At 38.0% G+C, this 17641-nt stretch overlaps 1 protein-coding gene across 5 annotated transcripts in view; it reads right to left on the bottom strand.

Annotated features, from left to right (window-relative positions):
• Nucleotides 1-17641, bottom strand: part of PCCA (propionyl-CoA carboxylase subunit alpha) — a 420685-nt gene that overhangs the window by 295347 nt on the left and 107697 nt on the right. For all 5 annotated transcript variants that reach the window (XM_059892112.1, NM_001083509.1, XM_024999954.2 and 2 more), the window contains 2 exons: nucleotides 12519-12632; nucleotides 10359-10412 (listed from right to left, as the gene is read on the bottom strand). In XM_059892112.1, coding sequence (XP_059748095.1) covers nucleotides 10359-10412; nucleotides 12519-12632 — 168 coding nt within the window. The remainder of the gene's footprint in view (nucleotides 1-10358; nucleotides 10413-12518; nucleotides 12633-17641) is intronic.

The raw sequence follows: 17641 nt of genomic DNA, 5'->3' as shown, positions 1-17641 counted from the left end.
ATGTCCAGGACTGGACATTTTCCAGTCCTGATCTTTTCCAGTGTTTTTCTCAGTACACTCCTGAGTTTTTCAAATTTACTAACATATTGAGTGAAGCACTTTAACAGCATTATCTTTTAGAATTTGAAATAGCTCAGCTGGAATTCCATCATCTCCACTAGCTTTGTTCCTAGTAATGCTTCCTAAGGCCCACTTGACTAAACACTCCAGGATGTCTGGCTCCAGGTGAGTGACAGCATCATGGTCACTATTTTGCACAGTTCTTCTATGTATTCTTGCCCCCTCTTCTTAATCTCTTCTGCTTCTGTTAGATCCTTACTGTTTCTATCCTTTATTGAGCCCATCTTTGCATGAAATGTTTCCCTGGTATCTCTAATTTTCTTGAGGAGATCTCTAGTCTTTCCCATTCTACTGTTTTCCTTTATTTTTTTGCATTGTTCCCTTAAGAAGTCTTTCTTATCTCTCCTTGCTAGTCTCTGGAACTCTGCATTCAGTTGGGTATATCTTTCTCTTTTTCCTTTGTCTTCTGCTTCTCTCTTCTCAGCTATTTGTAAGGCTTCCTCAGACGACCACTTCGCTTTCCTGCATTTCTCCTTCTTGGGGACGGTTTTGATCACCACCTCCTGGACAAATGTTACAAGCTTCCGTCCATAGTTTTTCAGGCACATTCTGTCTACCAGATCTAATCCCTTGAATCTATTTGTCACTTCCACTGAATAATCATAAGGGATTTGACTTGGGTCATTAAGGTTATTTCTCTTAAAAAACTGCATTCAATAACCAACTCATATGTGAAGGGCTGAATAAAAAGCTAAGAAAGTGCACACATTTGCAGACATGCCCTAAGCATGTTGGGAAGTACACACACACAAGAAAGGAACACTCTCTGCTTAGGCAAATCAGCATGTCACACAGTTTTCAGTATGGCACCTCAAAAGCTTTGTAACAGTATCTTTAGATAAGGTCCAGTCAGAAAACAAAGCCCCAGAATCATCTCATTATTTCTGCCTCTTTGCCCCTTTTTAGAAAGCATGCACTGAAAAGCCTAATTTTAGAATATATGTGGGGCAGTAAGAATCATTAACTATATGTAACCATGATAATTAATGTTACTTCATTTAGTCCCACAAAATCCTCAATCTATTACCTTCATGAGAACAACAATCTTCTCCACTAAATTTTAAGTATAAGAGTTACAAATAAATGGATAAAAATAAAGAGATCACAAAGTTACTAAGTTAAAAACTGCATTACAACAGTACACTACAGAAAGGCTTCACAAATACCCTTTCTATTTTCAAAATTTCAAATTTTAATTCAGCAACTTCTCTCATCTAAAGAATAGTTAACAAACATGTACTGAAAGATTCTTGAATGATACAAAAAAACTAAAAAGGGTAATTTCTACCTTCTACCCATGTACCAATTGGGTGATAATCAACAGATAATGGATAAACAAAATGTGGTATATATCCATACAGCAGACTATTATTCAGCCTTCAAAAGGAGATAAATCCTGACCCGCGCTACAACATGCATGGAGTAAAGACATTATGCTAAAGTGAAGTAAGCCGGTCAGAAAAGGACAAATATTGTATGATTCCACTTAGAGTTACCCAGAGCAGTTAAATTCAGAGACAGAAAGTAGGAGGGGTAGGGTGATTTCAGAATGTTCAGGGGTAGGGGAAACAGAATGTTACTATTTAATGGGTTGAGAGTTTCAGTTCTGGATGATGAACGAATTCTGGAGATGAAGGCAGTGATAGACAGTGTACCAATAAGTATACTTAATACCACCAAATTGTACACTTAAAGATGGATAAAAAGGTAAAGTTTATGTTATGTATATTTTACCACATTTAAACATAATAAAAAATGAACTTAATAATTCTTCTACATAACCAAAACAAAAAGAACAAAAATAAAAATCAGTGTTAATTTCAACTGAATGCTATTTGGGTCATTAATGAAGGAAATGTCTTAACTCATTTCAAAAAACATTTAAAGGAAAAATTATGACATTTTCCCATGGAGTTTATAGCCTATGCAGATGAAACACATACAAAAACTCAACACAGAGAATGGAGATGGAAAGAAGGAAATAGTGGGCTATGAGACTGCAAAATTTCTGCATTGTACATGAAATGGCATAATACTGTACTAGGTCTAAGTAGACCATAAAAAGTAAGGATGTATACTGTAATCCCTAGGAAAACCACTAAACAATTTAAAATGGAATTTCAGAAAATAAAATAACCCAAAGAAGACAGGAAAGACGGAGAAAGAAGAGACAATCACAAAATTTTATAAAATGTTAGACATAAATCCAGTCATATTGGTAATTTATTAAATGGTAATAGATTCTACAGAAATTACATAGTGGCAATAGTTATATAACTTGTTTTTATATTATAAAAGGGTGAGTGTTATGATATAAATTATATCTCAAAAAAAGCTGTCTTTAAAGAAAATAAGACTAAGGCAAACCAAAAAGTTTAAAAGGCCAAACACTACAATTAAAAAATACAGATGATCAGAAGGATTAAAAAAGAGTGGCGTGACTACACGCTGGCCACAAGAGACATGAGTCAGATGGAGAAAACCAAGTCCTGCCAACAGTAAGCATAAAAGACATCAGTCTTTCAAATCAAACATTAAGCAACTTGTCCAAGATCACAGAGCTCCGAAGCGGCAGAGTTAAGAATTTTAACTCAGAGTCCAGACAGTGGTAATACCAGCAAGCAAGCAGACAGAAAGGAGAGGGCGGAGGAAAGTGTGAGTATAAAATTCAAACTGTTTTAACCTCAAGCCAAAGGGAGAAAGAAACCTTCCTACTGAAATCTCCCCAAGCCCCACAATTCTAAACAAATCTGCCTTAAAGACTCCCTAAAAACAGAAGATTTTTCCTTCTCAGGCATCCGATTTAGAGCATGTCTAGGCCGTGTCATCTTTCCGAAGCTGAATTCTAAGCCAGCGCGCTCTCAGCCATGTCCTCAAACATCCCACACACAGTCCGTTATGAAGGACACAGTCACCAGATCTCTCCTCTAAATTCAGGAAGACATTGTTAATTCAACAAAAGATCCCTGAGAGGACACGGACATCCGTGACTATTCTGTAGTTTTTCCCAACTCACTTTACCTGTAACAGCAAATCCAAGCCAAGACAATTACTTTCACTGATGTCCAAGCTCAGGAGACCAGAAAACCAAAAGATATATTCTGATTTTAGACCTTAACAATGGTACACCAATTAGAGGGGGGGAAGGGGAGTCAAAAGAGAAACAGTTTCCACCAACAGTTAAAATAGATGCCAAAGCAGTCAATTCAAAACAAAACACTAACAATCGGGTCTAGTTCCAGTTCATCTTAGAAGCAGTTCACAACATTTACTGAGCCTGGGATTAACAAAGACTTCTGTAAGATACTATGCTCTCGTTTTCGGGCCATGTGACATTGGGCAAGGCACTTAATCTGAGATTGTTCTCTTTGATATAAATCATAAGATACCACACATTGTCAGAAAGAGTAAGTAGGAATGTTGCAGGAGTATCTGCATGTGGGTGTTCCACATCTATTCCTTTTTTTTTTTTCAATAATAGAACTGTTTTATTAAACATATGAACGTACTGATTTTGTACAACACGCATTTCTTTCTCTCCTCTGCCCCAGGAAGCCAGCGCTCTAGAACCCCATGTTTATAAAAACACACTTTGGCAGCTACTATGACAAGGTGAAAAAAGTGCAATTCTGAAAGTGACAACACATAACCAAAGTGGGGAACAGAAAAGGCAGAGCTGAGTGGGCCCAGGGCTGCTCATCTTCTCTCAAGAGGAAACAATTTAAGAATACAAACTCTTGAGCATTATTTAAGCAGTACTGCCCAACTCTCTTGGTAGCATCTCTGTTTCAATTCCATTTATCTTGATGTTGTAACTAACTAATCTGTTACTTCTTTAAGAAATTCTGCCCTGGTTTATATCCTTTTCAGTGACCCATATCCCTTTGAGCTTCAAAAACACAGAAGTCACTCAGTCATGTCTGACTCTGCGACCCCATGGATGGTAGCCCACCAGGCTCCTCGGTCCATGGGATTTTCCAGGCATGAATACTGGAGTGGGTTGCCGTTTCCTTCTCCTCCACATCTATTCCTAAAAGTCTGGGGGAAGGGAAGAAAATTTCTGTGCCACTTCTCTTCTTGTTAGTTTAGTGGCTCAGTCGAGTCTGACTCTGGAATCCCCACGGACCGTAGCCCACCAGGCTCCTCTGTCCATGGGATTCCCCAGGTAAGAACACTGGAGTAGCTAGCCATGCCCTCCTGCGGGGTATCTTCCCAACCCAGGGGTCACACCTGCATTGGCAGGTGGATTCTTAACCACTGAACCACCTGGGGAGCCCCACTTCTCTTCTTAAAAACAAACAAAACCTTACTTCAGCAAATATGAGTGCCCTATATAACAAATTTATAAGCAAATTCTAGCAGGCTAACACAAATGCATGCATGCACTCTAGAAAAATACACATTTGGTAGCAGCAGTGGCCACTAGGGATTTAAACTAGGGGATGGGGTCAGACATTCACAGATAGAAGAAACCTTCCTTTTCAATGTATACAGTGACTTAAGACTTTACATTCTCAAAACTTTTTTATTTTAGTATAATAAAATCATAGACCTGTGTCCAAAACGGAAATTTCTAATAATGTTAAGAGCAGCTGTGTAGTTAAAATTAGATGTCTATAAAATACAGTGTAGCATTAACCTTTTTAAGCCATGACATACATAATTAAGTCACACACAAAACATACTTCCATGAGCTACCCAGATCACAACCTATGTAGATAAAATAAGAATTATAAAACACCTTTGGGCTTTGCAAGATCTTTGCTTTTTTTTTTTTTTTTTCAAATATGAGTGAACAGGGCATAAAATGGATTATTTTAAATGCACTCTTAATATTTTAAGAACAAAAATATTATTAAACAAAGTTACTGGCAACCTTGCTAGCTTTATAATTTTAGTATCAGTTGCCAAGTACTTACTACACACTTCACAATTCCTACACACTGTGGATTACAATCTTGCAACTGAAGACCTATGACCTCGCGAAAGGGTTTCTTTGAATTTCTATCTACACAAGCTGACTGTGTGCCACCTCTGTTATTATAAACTGGGGGAACAGATTTCTGTGTGTTCTGGCTAGATTCCCTACAGGTATTCGGTCTTCAATGTTTGGCTTCTGACGCTTTTCAACTAAGCAACCACAGTACAGGATTTTTTAAGCTCTATGTGCTTACGCTCATCCCACTGAGGTCAAGTCCTGATTCTGTTCCTTACCAATAGCGTGCGATTGCTGGCCTATCACTGCATCTGAGTCTCAGATTTCTTTTTGTTAAATGGTTGCATGAATTAAATGAAATCATATAGGTCAAGGTGAAAGTATTTTGCAAACTACAGGATCATCCATGTGTGTACAGGAATATAATATTATCAGATTATTAATCTCAACAGGAAAAACACCTAAGCTCACAAAATACACATGAAAATAATATCAGATTTCCCCCAAAATGCTAATATTAACTATCTCATTCTCAAAAAAAATAAAAAGAAAACTCTTCAATAGCTCTCTCTATTGACTACAGTAATAATTACTAACACCTATAATGGATAAGGTGATCTGCCTGGTAATGCCAGACTTTGTGCTAAGTTCATTATACACGTGGTTTCTAATCTTTACAACAACCCTACAGGGTAGATGTCATTCTCTTCAGTTTAAAGGAAAAAAATTTGATCTATTTGAAAATCTGCTACTATGAACAACCTTACAATGAACATTTTTAAAGTATATCTTTGTAGGTGAAATTCTTAAGAGTGGAATTATTGAGTTAAAAAATATATAAGCTTTAAATTTTGGTAATCCTAGCAAATTTCTGGAACACAGAAAAAAGGGGGCTGAAAGAATTTACACTCCCATGAACAAGAAGACACTTCCTGTTCAATTGCCTACACTGGATATTATAGCTATTTTTTAAATGTTTGGTCAATTCAATGGATTTAAAATATCCACCTCATTATTGTTTTTGAAAGTTGTACTCTTTATCTTACTAAAAAGTCTCCAACAAAGAGAGACAAAAAATACAATCATCACACCTCAACTGCTTCCCACAGTTCCTCTCTCCACCCTCAATGCTGAGCATTGTGGATAGAATACACTATCTGTATATATGCATATATACACTTATCTTTTAAATACATGGATAAGACCCATACATGAGACACAAATTATTAAATCTAACATGAATTTCTTATAAAGGTAACTACTGCAACTTATAATGCTGTGCTGCATTAAAATATGATATGATAACATGAAAATATACATATATAAAAAACGGAAAGATAACAGAATACCAGGAAATCTTTACAATGCGTGCTCAGTCGCTCGGTCTGACTTTTTGCAACCCCATGGTCTGTAGCCTGCCAGGCTCCTCTGTCCGTGGGATTTCCCAGGCAAAAATTCTGGAGTGGGTTACCACTTCCTTCTCCAGGGGATCTTCCCTATCCAGGGATAGAACCTGCGTCTCTTGCATTGGCAGGAAGATTCTTTACCAACTGCGCCACCTGGGAAGCCCCAGGAAATCTCTTTAAATCTCATTTAATCTTTAAACCACTCTTTCCAGGGGCTGAAACAAGATTTAGTTTAAATTATATGCAGTAAGGATACTCTATAATCTGATCCCACTTCATATAAGTTAAGCATAAAGAATTATTAGCCTTGTAAAAAATATGTATAAAGTTTAGAATGCTTTTAACATTTGATTCATGGTACTTTCTAAAGCAAAAAAAAATTGCATAAATCAGAAAAAAATTTAAGAAATCATTTATTCAAAGCTGTAAACTAAAAACAATGTATCAGATGATAAAGCACAAATATCTTTTCTATCAACAAAGTAAATACTATGCTGATTTTGAACAGCAATAAAACAAATACAGAACCAGAAATTAATGGGTGGGGGCCCTCCACATTTGATTAAATTTCAAACATAACTCACACTATTACAGTAAAAGGAACTCCACAGTAATTAATCTTAAAAATTTCTTTTCCGTGTTCTGCTCATCTTTCTTGCCAAAGGTTGTCACCAATATAGTAGTCTATCACCACTATCTTGGAAAACAGATTCTAATACACCCAGTTTGAGATAATAACTATTAGATTTCAATGGCTCATCACTAACCACACAATGTTGATATGCATAACAAAATCAGTAAGCAATTTTATGTCATTCTGCTATTTTTATGGAATTTGGCAGCAATAGCCAGACATTTCAAAAGGAATAATTTAAATGGCACACTTCAATGGGAAAAGTTTTAATGCTAGGAAAATTATATCCCAAGTAAGAATCTTGCCATGATGTACAAAAAGAGAAGGTTAGTTATCATCAACTACATGTTTTCATGGTGAATAAAAACACACAGCAATACCACTTTCCCATTACAAAACCATCCCTTGTGTCATAGGAGGAAAGTTTTCTTGCAGGTTATTCTATGATTCTTCATCTAATAATATTTCCTGAATCTTTCCATAACATTCATTGAACTTACTACACAGAAATCATTAGGTGATAAAACAAAAGAGAATCAAAGAATGAGAAGACCAAGTTACTTATTTTAAGAGACTAAAATACAGAAACAATTTTAACATAATAGGGAAGGTGGTATAGCAAGTAAGAAATTTTTTTTAAAAAATGTTAATGCTCTAGAAGACAGAGGAAAAGATTAGTTCTCACCAGAGGGACATGGAAAACTATTCTGGTAGAGGTAACATGAACTGTGCCTTCAAAGAGAGATGGTAGTTGGAAATGTGGAGCGAGGGGACAGGCAGGACCACTGAGGACAGTGGTAAGAAGGATGGGACAGGAAGAACCAGCCACATTTGGGAACAGCGCTCAGTCTGGCTTGGCTGAGGCACAGCATGGAAAAAGGAAAATGGAGGAGATAAAAATAGAAAAATGAGAAAGGAGGGTTAGTCACACATTCTATCCTCTTTACTCTAACATGAAACACCCAATGGCACAATCTTATCCTCATTAACACAGAGTCTGATCTTCTTCATAACACTTTCCTCCCTGAAGTCATGTGGTACCTGACGTATTTTTCACAACATGACTGTGAGCTGCTCATGAGCAAGACACACATCTGATGCAATTTTATATCGTTCTTAAATGCCTTGAACATAAGATATCAACTGATCCTTTTTAATGACTGCATAAATGCATGAGTGAACATATTAGCATTTCACTTCTCCCAGACTCAGATACTCATCTGTACTGCTGCTGCTAAGTCGCTTCAGTCGTGTCCAACTCTGTGCGACCCCATAGACAGCACCCCACTAGGCTCCTCTGTCCCTGGGATTCTCCAGGCAAGAATACTGGAGTGGGTTGACATTTCCTTCCCCAATGCATGAAAGTGAAACGTGAAAGTGACGTCGCTCAGTCGTGCCCGACTCTTCGCGACCCCATGGTCTGCAGCCTACCAGGCTCCTCCGTCCATGGGATTTTCCAGGCCAAGAGTACTGGAGTGGGTTGCCATTGCCTTCTCTGACTCATCTGTACTAGGAGCTGGCAAACTTCTTCTATGAAGGGCCATACCATAAATATTTATTTGCAGGCCATTCAGTCTTTACTACAGCTCTGCAACCCTGCTATTCTAAAGCAGAAGCAGCCACAGACACTGCAAGGCTGTGTGACAATAAAACTTAATTTATAATACAAAAACAGACCGCAGCTGCATTTGGCCTATGGACCATAGTTTAGAGACTCCTCATTTATACAAACTTAAATATGTCATATTGTACAAATACATTTAAAATATATTCAAATCATTTTCTTACATAATGACAGAACCTCAGCCAAAATTTCAAACAAGATAATAAAAAGTGATAAACAGGAAAATGTGGATACACTGCACAAAACCTCGGAGATCTGGACCCTCAGATACCTATACCTCTCCAGACATTTCTTACTATTAGCCAGCTTTGTGAGCTCAAGTCACAGCTTCTTTAGGCCTTAGTTTTTAATCTGAGAAGTAAATTGGTTGAAACAGATCATTTTGAGATAGAACTCTATGATCTTTAGATTTGTCCAAATTAAATTTATGAATTTTAAGTGAAAATAGTCAATGCTATGGTTTTTTCCAGTCACCATGTAGACCTGTGAGAGCTGGACCATAGAGAAGGCTGACTGCTGAAGAACTGATGCTTTTGGATTATGGTGCTGGAGAAGACTCTTGAGAGGCCCTTGGACTGCAAGGAGATCAAACCAGTCAATCCTAAAGGAAACTGACCCTGAATATTCACTGGAAGGACTGATGCTGAAGCTGACGCTCCAATACTTTGGCCACCTGATGGTGAAGAGCTGACTCACTGGAAAAGACCCTGATGCTGGGAAAGATTGAAGGCAAAGGAGAAGGGAGCGGCAGAAAACAAGATGGCTAGATAGCATCATTGACTCAATGGACATGAATTTGAACAAACTCCAGGAGATAGTGAAGGACAGGGGAGCCCGGCATGCTGTAGTTCATGCGGTCACAGAGTCAGATATGACTTAGCGACTGAACAACAATAACATCTTCAAAATGGTAATTGCATTCATAAGTAATTTTGAATCAAAAGAACAAAATACAAGCATATTGCAGAAACAAAGTATAATGTACTAAAATATTAAGTTAACTTAATACCTAACTGATCTAAGGAGTTTCTTGAAACATTATTTAATATCATTCTTTAGTACTCAAAAACTAAGGTTTCAGTACCATCTTGAATGTAGATGTAAATACACTTGGAAAAGCAAATATAGGTTCACATACCTAGTCAGGATGATGGTATCAGCAGGATACTCAAATCATTAAAAAAAAAAAAAAAAACTTTTCCCACAATAAAGAAGCCATAGTAAGATTTAATATTAAATGCCATAATAGGCAATAAGAGGGACAAATACCAGAATCTTACTTCTGGCTTCACATTCCTGCTTATGGTACAATAATTAATAAATCACTGGACTCCCTGCCATATTTAGCTAAAAGTCTGAAATATTTAATTTTAAAAGTCAAAGTCCACACAATGTGTAATAAACTAGGTATCATTCATTATGTGTAATGATGATTTTACAACTTTTCCATATTTTACTCTTCAAATCAAGACTTAAGATTACAGAATAAGTCTTCACTTTTCCCAAACTATTTTCAAAGAATCATTTTTGGGTCAATTAAAAGACTGTAACTCACCACTACCCACATTTACAAAAGCAACACAATCACACTGCTTTCTGAATTATAAGCTAACAGTTTCTCGTTCATTACAAACTTACCAAACGTTTGGCAAATTCTTTGTTTTCTGAGAGAAATCCATAACCTGGATGTACCTTAGAAATGAAAACAAAAAGCACTTTCAGTTTTACCGATTTGCAAAACCTTTATAATAAGCAAAACAAAGAGAACGTTAATGCATTTATTGTTTAGGGCTCTCGAGTAAGGTTACTGGCCTCTCTAACATCCTGAATATCTCTAACTCAGTTTCCGAGTTCAAACCCAAATGCCAAGAAATCACTGGCAGCACGCTGCTTCGGACCTAACCACAGCCAGGGCCGGCTACATACACACCTTCCTGCCCACTTGCACTTGGCTATGCTACTCAACCCCACCGAAACTCCCCCACTTTTCCTGAGACCAACTTTGGTCATAAGCTTGGTGGGTCAAAGAACTACGTTAAAGGAAACCTTTCACAAGATGGAGGAGAAACTCTGAGCTCCCCTTCCTTTACAGTACCAGAAAAACTGCTACTTTCCAACACCCTGGCTACTAAGCCAATGAATGTATTTTATTCCTGATATTATGAACATACTCAGCCACTACCCAATGATCAGTTTTCATCAAACCTAACTGAAATCAACGTTTGGCTTTACTTTTTCACCATACTCTGGATTTTTCTAATATTTGCCCCTGTTCCCCTCCTCATTCCACTCAGCCAGTGACAACCACTCCATGCTCTCCTCTCTCACAAGCCACACTGCAACAACTTAAATTCTACCATCCTCTTCTAACCAAGTAAATTTGACCAAACGTAAATTTAGTCACTCTATTATTAGTATTAAACATATTTCTAGGAAAATAATTCTGCTACATGTCAAATTTCTAAGTGAGCTAATATCATAATCTAATCTAGAAGTATCTATGCATTTGAGATTTCTTTTTTTACCTGAATGTTTATTTTTTTCTCTGCAATTACATGATCAACTTGGTATAAAAGGATAGGATCTTTTTTCCCTCAATTTTAAAGTTTAATCTATTTTTTCAACTTTTTATTTTATTTTGGACCATAGACAATTAATAACTTTGTGATAGTTTCAGGTGGATAGCAAAGAGATTCAGCCGTACATATACATGTATCCATTCTCCCACAAACTCCCCTCCCATCCAGGCTGCCACATAAGTATATTCACATCTGAGATTTTTTAAATGTTAAACTAAGCTTTATGAACATGGTACAGAGTAATTTACACTACTACATCATATGAGAGGAGTTTCACTCCAACAATTTCATTTTATATAAACATTTAACTGAAGATTGTATCCTGGCAATCTATAGTTTTACTATGAGTTAACACAGTTTTATCTTTATAGGTTAACAGAGTTTTATCTTCACTAACTCTGCTAATAAATTATAACATCTATAATAAGGGCTCATGAATTCAGTTTTTTCTTCAAACAGGCATCTTAGTAAAAGTTTTTTTTTTTCCCCCAAAAGAAATGTGCCCACTAATTGGAGCAATCCAGGCTAACTGCTGGTATTGGCTGCTTCTATCCAATTTCAGATAACTCTGCAGAGGTTTTCAACATTATATGTAATTAGTTCTCTGATAAACACATACACACACACAGCAACAATATTAATAAAACACTATGGCCAATCAGAAACTTTTTTTTCCCTTGGATTCCACTCCATTCACACAGAATTGGGGATGGGGAGAATTGCCAATTTCTCCATGTAAATCATGTACATTCCATTGACACCAAACCCAAATAATTACCAACTGCAATCTTATTTCTGGAAGTATAAAGAGGCACAGATAATTTATGAATGATTAAAACAGAATTTAAGACAGGGTCTTTTGGATCCTATTTATAAAACACTTTTTTAAAACTATTATCACACTGAAAGGGTTAATACTCAAAACTAATTGGGATTTCTTTTTTTTTTCCCCTTCTCCTAGCAAATTTGGAAATGAACTGAAACTGCTCCCTAGTGTGAAAGCTGAACCCAACAGCCACCTGCGAGATCAGAGACCAACCCTGCCAGATGCCATGAAGCCTCTGACTCCCAGTAGCGGATTCGGCCACATCTCTCATGTGACATGAACTGCAACAGCACTTTCAATCATTCCTTTTTTTTTTTTTTTTTAAATACAAACTCTAGCGTTCCGCTCACTACATATGAAACAGCTGCAGCAGATGGATTCATTCGGACTCACAGCTTGGGCCCTGGTGCTCCTGACGGCGTCCATGATGGCATTCATGTTGAGGTAGCTCTTACTGGTGGGAGCTGGGCCGACGCAGACAGCCTCGTCCGCCATCTTCACGTGAACCTGAGGAGAAATCTCTGCGTTAACAGGGCATCCCAGCAAAGAGAACTACCTGCATCTGCAAGCATACACAGAACGGCGAACCCGAGGGCATCGCTGTCCTCACCTCTCTCTCTGAATACGCACTAGGAACTACGGTGTGGCAAAGAAGCTCAGGGGCTGTATTAACCATGATTTCATTTATTACAAGCCTAACTCACTGTCTAACCCGATAATTTCCACACCAATTTGATTAGGTAAAATCACAGCAAACAATTTTAGCCTCCTATTCATATTCAGTTCATCTCCACATAAATCTTGTATCAAAAACGACCCTGTTACATGTAGCCAGGGTAGCCTAATATACTAATAACAAGCACTCCTGCCCAGTTCTAAGCAAGCTCCCCAGGAAGTGGAGATAATTAGAGGAACAGAGTGAAGGGATGGGGTGAGTGTTCCTGCTCAGCATCAGGTCAGCACCAGGGACAAACTGAAGCTCAGGACTGAAGAGTTCAATACCACCACACACGCGCCAGAAAACCTTGAGAATCGTTTAAACAGTCTCACATTCGATCCTCATCCATTTTAACCTTTCTTCCTAAAAGAACCAATACATGCATTAAGTTCTACATCAACTCCAAATTTAAGAATATGTGCTCCATTTTTAAGACTATTCCATCCACAGTGTTTCAAACCTATTTTTGCTTAAGAAACGCAAGGCATTCAACATAGAGTAGAGTAAGTTACTTACTTCTGAAAGCAATCTATTCTTTTAAAATGATGAAAGGGATTCATAATGTTTTTGAAATGGCTTTTCCTAACAGTTTTCCAGGTTAAGGAACTGTATTTAAATTTATTTTACAAGGCAGTCATTAAAAACTGGAACACATCCATATACCTGGGCATGTATTACCCTCTTCCAAAAAGTCTAAGGTGGAAAATACATTTGGGTATTGCTAAGTTATATTCCCCAGCTGTAAAGTAGGTTTTAAAGAAGCACTTGGTTTTAAATGAGACCAAAAAAAGAAAAAACACCAAAAACAACCCACCCAAGTCATCTTGAAGAAAGTTCAGAGTTATCTTTATCAATTCAATTAAATATTTTCAAACTATGCAAAAAACTGTATAGTGTATTGAAAGGTTAAAAATACTTACTACTCAAGGGATTTATAGATCAGTATCTTAACATCAAATACTCAAATCTACACAGTTCAGTTTCTCTAGTAATATCCGAGGAAAGGCAGCCGGGCTCACAAAAGAATCCTAAAGATTCCCAAACTCAAAGCAAGTCTCTCCTGTATGCCTTGCTTACTGCCAACTTCAACTTGCTCTTCTCCTCTCAGACCAGAATGTCCACTCTTCTACTGCCTTCTGCCCAGGTCACTCCCTATTAATAGCAATTTAGTTGCTGTAGTTGTGGTTGTGGGTTTTCTCTATAAGAAAGAAATTGAATACTGAACAATCCTTTAAAAAGAATGCATAAATCAGGTGGGGATAGTTTTTAAAGTTAAATCCACACTTATTCTGTGCCTTTATCTCCCTCCAGGTGCTACTCAGTGTTTCAAGTTTCACTTCTACCAGAGTCTTCAGATGAATCTCCTGTGATCTGAGCTTCGATAGTACCTGGTACAAAATTTAACATTTCATCGCCTCCTGCCCAGTAATGTCACTTTGACTGCTTTACAGATTACATCTGTTAAAATTTATACACTCTCCTTTGCCAGATCATAAGGTCCTGCAATGCAGAAGTTGTCTTAAATTCCTTTAAAAAAAAAAATCTCTCCCAGCACAGTTTTACTGCTACAAGCTTTTAAATTTATAGATACACTTGAACGACTACTTAACTTTCACTGTTAAGCCATTGTCTTTGAGGTAAAAGGCTATGCTAAATTAAACCTTCTCCAATTTTAGTAATCCATATGGCAACTAAGGATTATATTGTGGGGGGTGGGGGGGGTGGGGATGGGATTGAAACATATACACACGCATCCATGTGTATTGGTATGGCCAAATTTTCTACAATAAATATGCATTAAAAAGGAGGGGAACCCTAATAACATTTTGACTTGTTTACTTTCAGGCTTTTCTCTAAATATACTTCTGTAACCAAACAGCATATATAATGTTGCATCCCTTGTTTTTCAACTATCATCAAAATAGACACTCTTCCTAGGTTAGCACAAACTCTTACATGTAAACATACTGAGAATCTAGCTCAAAGCCTAACATGTTTTAGCAGATCATTAATATTGTTTGAATAAACATTCAAATAAATACATCAAAAGCAGGTCAAAACTGCCTATGGACTTTACAAAGAAAAACAAAACATGCTGTTTCTAAAGGGTTGGTTGGTTTCTTCTATTTCTCAGAAACAAGTCTTGCTTTAAGGTAGAAGCATATACTAGCATCTCAAGTCCACAGTCTGGCACAGGCTCAGTACTAGCAAAACTACGTGGTGAAACCATTTGAGAGGAAAAAAAACTAGGAACATTCTGCTGCCTTAGTGCCCAAGGAGATACTCATGAGCCAACCAGGAAAGAACAGTTTAAAACACTTTCAAAACCCAATTTCAATTTGGTTGCTACTGTTCTAAATGACGAAAGTGATTTCTTTGGCTTAATAATATTAATACAAAGTTAAAGTCACTCAGTCGTGTCCGACTCTTTGCGACCCCATGGACTATACTGTCTGTGGAACTCTCCAGGCCAGGATACTGGAGTGAGTAGCTGTTCCCTTCTCCAGCATATCTTCCCAACCCAGAGATTGAACCCAGGTCTCCCAAATTGCAGGCATTTTCTTTACCAGCTGAGCCACAAGGGAAGCCCAAGAGTATCAGAGTGGGTAGCCTATCCCTTCTCCAGCAGATCTTCCCAACCCAGGAATCGAACTGAGGTCTTCCACGTTGCAGGTGGATTCTTCACCAGCTGAGCTACTAGGGAAGCTCATGATATTAATACAAAACAAACTGCATTCAAGCAGTGCAGACTCTCCTCTCAAGAATGACTTAGCAGCATCACCCACACTGACTAGATGTATTTATGTCTTAAAAATGTCAATACCCTGAAAAAATATAAATTTCATTTTTATATTTCAATAGTAAAATGAAAATATAACAATAATGGAAAACTGAAACTGAACTAGTGAATTAACCAGGATATTGCTGACAGCAAGTTTCAAATAGAAAATCAGATTTTAAGTACTAAGTCAAGGAGTTAGTCTTCACAAACTTTTCCAATAGAAAAGTTTCCAAATGGGGTTTTATTTATTTTAAAGATTATTAGTTTCCTCCTCAAGCATTAGTTTTTATATAGGTAAAGAATCTGCCTGCAAGACAGGAGATCCAGGTTCGATCCCTGGGTTGGGAAGATGCCCTAGAAAAGGGAATGTCTACCCACTCCAGTATTCTTGCCTGGAGAATTCCATTCAGAGCAGTCTGATGGGCTACAGTCCATGGGGTCGCAAAGAGTCAAGACACAATTTGACGACTAACACTTGGAAATTTTTTGATTCTTTAAATAGGGGAAAATTACTTGTATCAGCCTTTTATATTAGGCCAAATAACAATCTAGCAGAAGAAAGATGTGTTTTTAAATTTATGGGACTGAAAAAATCATCTTCCTTATTGACTTTTTGTTTAAATAATTAAATGCTTGGCCATAGATAGGTTAAAGATTATGTCTGAATTTTAAGACTTTGAGTTAATGGAAATGTTCATATTAGTCTGTTAGATGCCTGAGACATGATGAAAAGATAACTCTGCTTGGGCCCTAATCTTATCAAATAAATTGCACCTAAGGTGAAAAGGAGACTAAAAAAAATAGACTAGATCAGCTCTATCTCGGGAAAGAAAGCTTTGAAATACTAAACCAAACTAGCAGAGAATGAGAAAGCTGAGGCAGACAAGCAGCACTTAAGATGTTTCTTCCCCACAGACATAGAGGACAGACTTGGACACAGTGGGGCAAGGACAGGGCGAGACGAACGGAGAGAGCGGCGTGGAGATAAGCACATCACCACGGGGAAACCAGAGCCAGGGGAAGCCGCTGTGCGACGCAGGAAGCTCAGCCCAGCGCACAACCAACAGGGGCTGACGAGGTCTCCAGGGACTGACAGCAGTGGCAGGCCATGGCCTTCACAGCCTGGAGGGGCTCAAAGCATGGATGGCACAGAGAGCTGGTGAGCGCGGGGGCCCCACACTAAACTAGAAGAATGTGGCCACAGTGAGAAGGGCAGTAAGGTAGGGAAGTGGGGCTGGGAGAGGCAGCCTGACCTCCTGCTCTTGTCTTCAAACACCCAACCCAAGGCAGAGGTCAAGGAAGCTCAGGAGATATACTCCGTCCCACTGCTGGGCATACACACCGAGGCAACCAGAACTGAAAGAGACACGTGTACCCCAGTGTTCATCGCAGCACTGTTTATGATAGCCAGGACGTGGAAGCAACCTAGATGTCCATCAGCAGATGAATGGATAAGAAAGCTGTGGTACATATACACGTGGAATATTACTCAGCCATTAAAAAGAATACATTTGAATCAGTTCTGATGAGGTGGATGATACTGGAGCCTATTATACAGAGTGAAGTAAGCCAGAAAGCAAAACACCAATACAGTATACTAACGCATATATATGGAATTTAGAAAGATCGTAACGATAACCCTGTATGCGAGACAGACAAAGAGACACAGATGTATAGAACAGTCTTTTGGACTCTGTGGGAGAAGGCAAGGGTGGGATGATCTGAGAGAATAGCACTGAAACATGTATATTATCATATGTGGAACAGATCGCCAGGTTCAATGCATGAGAGAGGTGCTCAGGGCTGGTGCAGTGGGATGACCCTGAGGGATGGGATGGGGAGGGAAGTGGGAGGGGGCTTCAGAATGGAGAACACATGTACACCCATGGCTGATTCATATCAGTGCATGGCAAAAACCACTACAATATTGTAAAGTAATTAGCCTCCAACTAAAATAAATAAATTAAAAAAATTTTTAATTGAAATAAAAAAAAAAAAGAGATACACTCCACAGAT

Source organism: Bos taurus, chromosome 12, assembly GCF_002263795.3.
Source record: "Bos taurus isolate L1 Dominette 01449 registration number 42190680 breed Hereford chromosome 12, ARS-UCD2.0, whole genome shotgun sequence".
Classification (NCBI taxonomy): domain Eukaryota; kingdom Metazoa; phylum Chordata; class Mammalia; order Artiodactyla; family Bovidae; genus Bos; species Bos taurus.
This window is presented reverse-complemented; position numbering and strand designations above follow the sequence as displayed.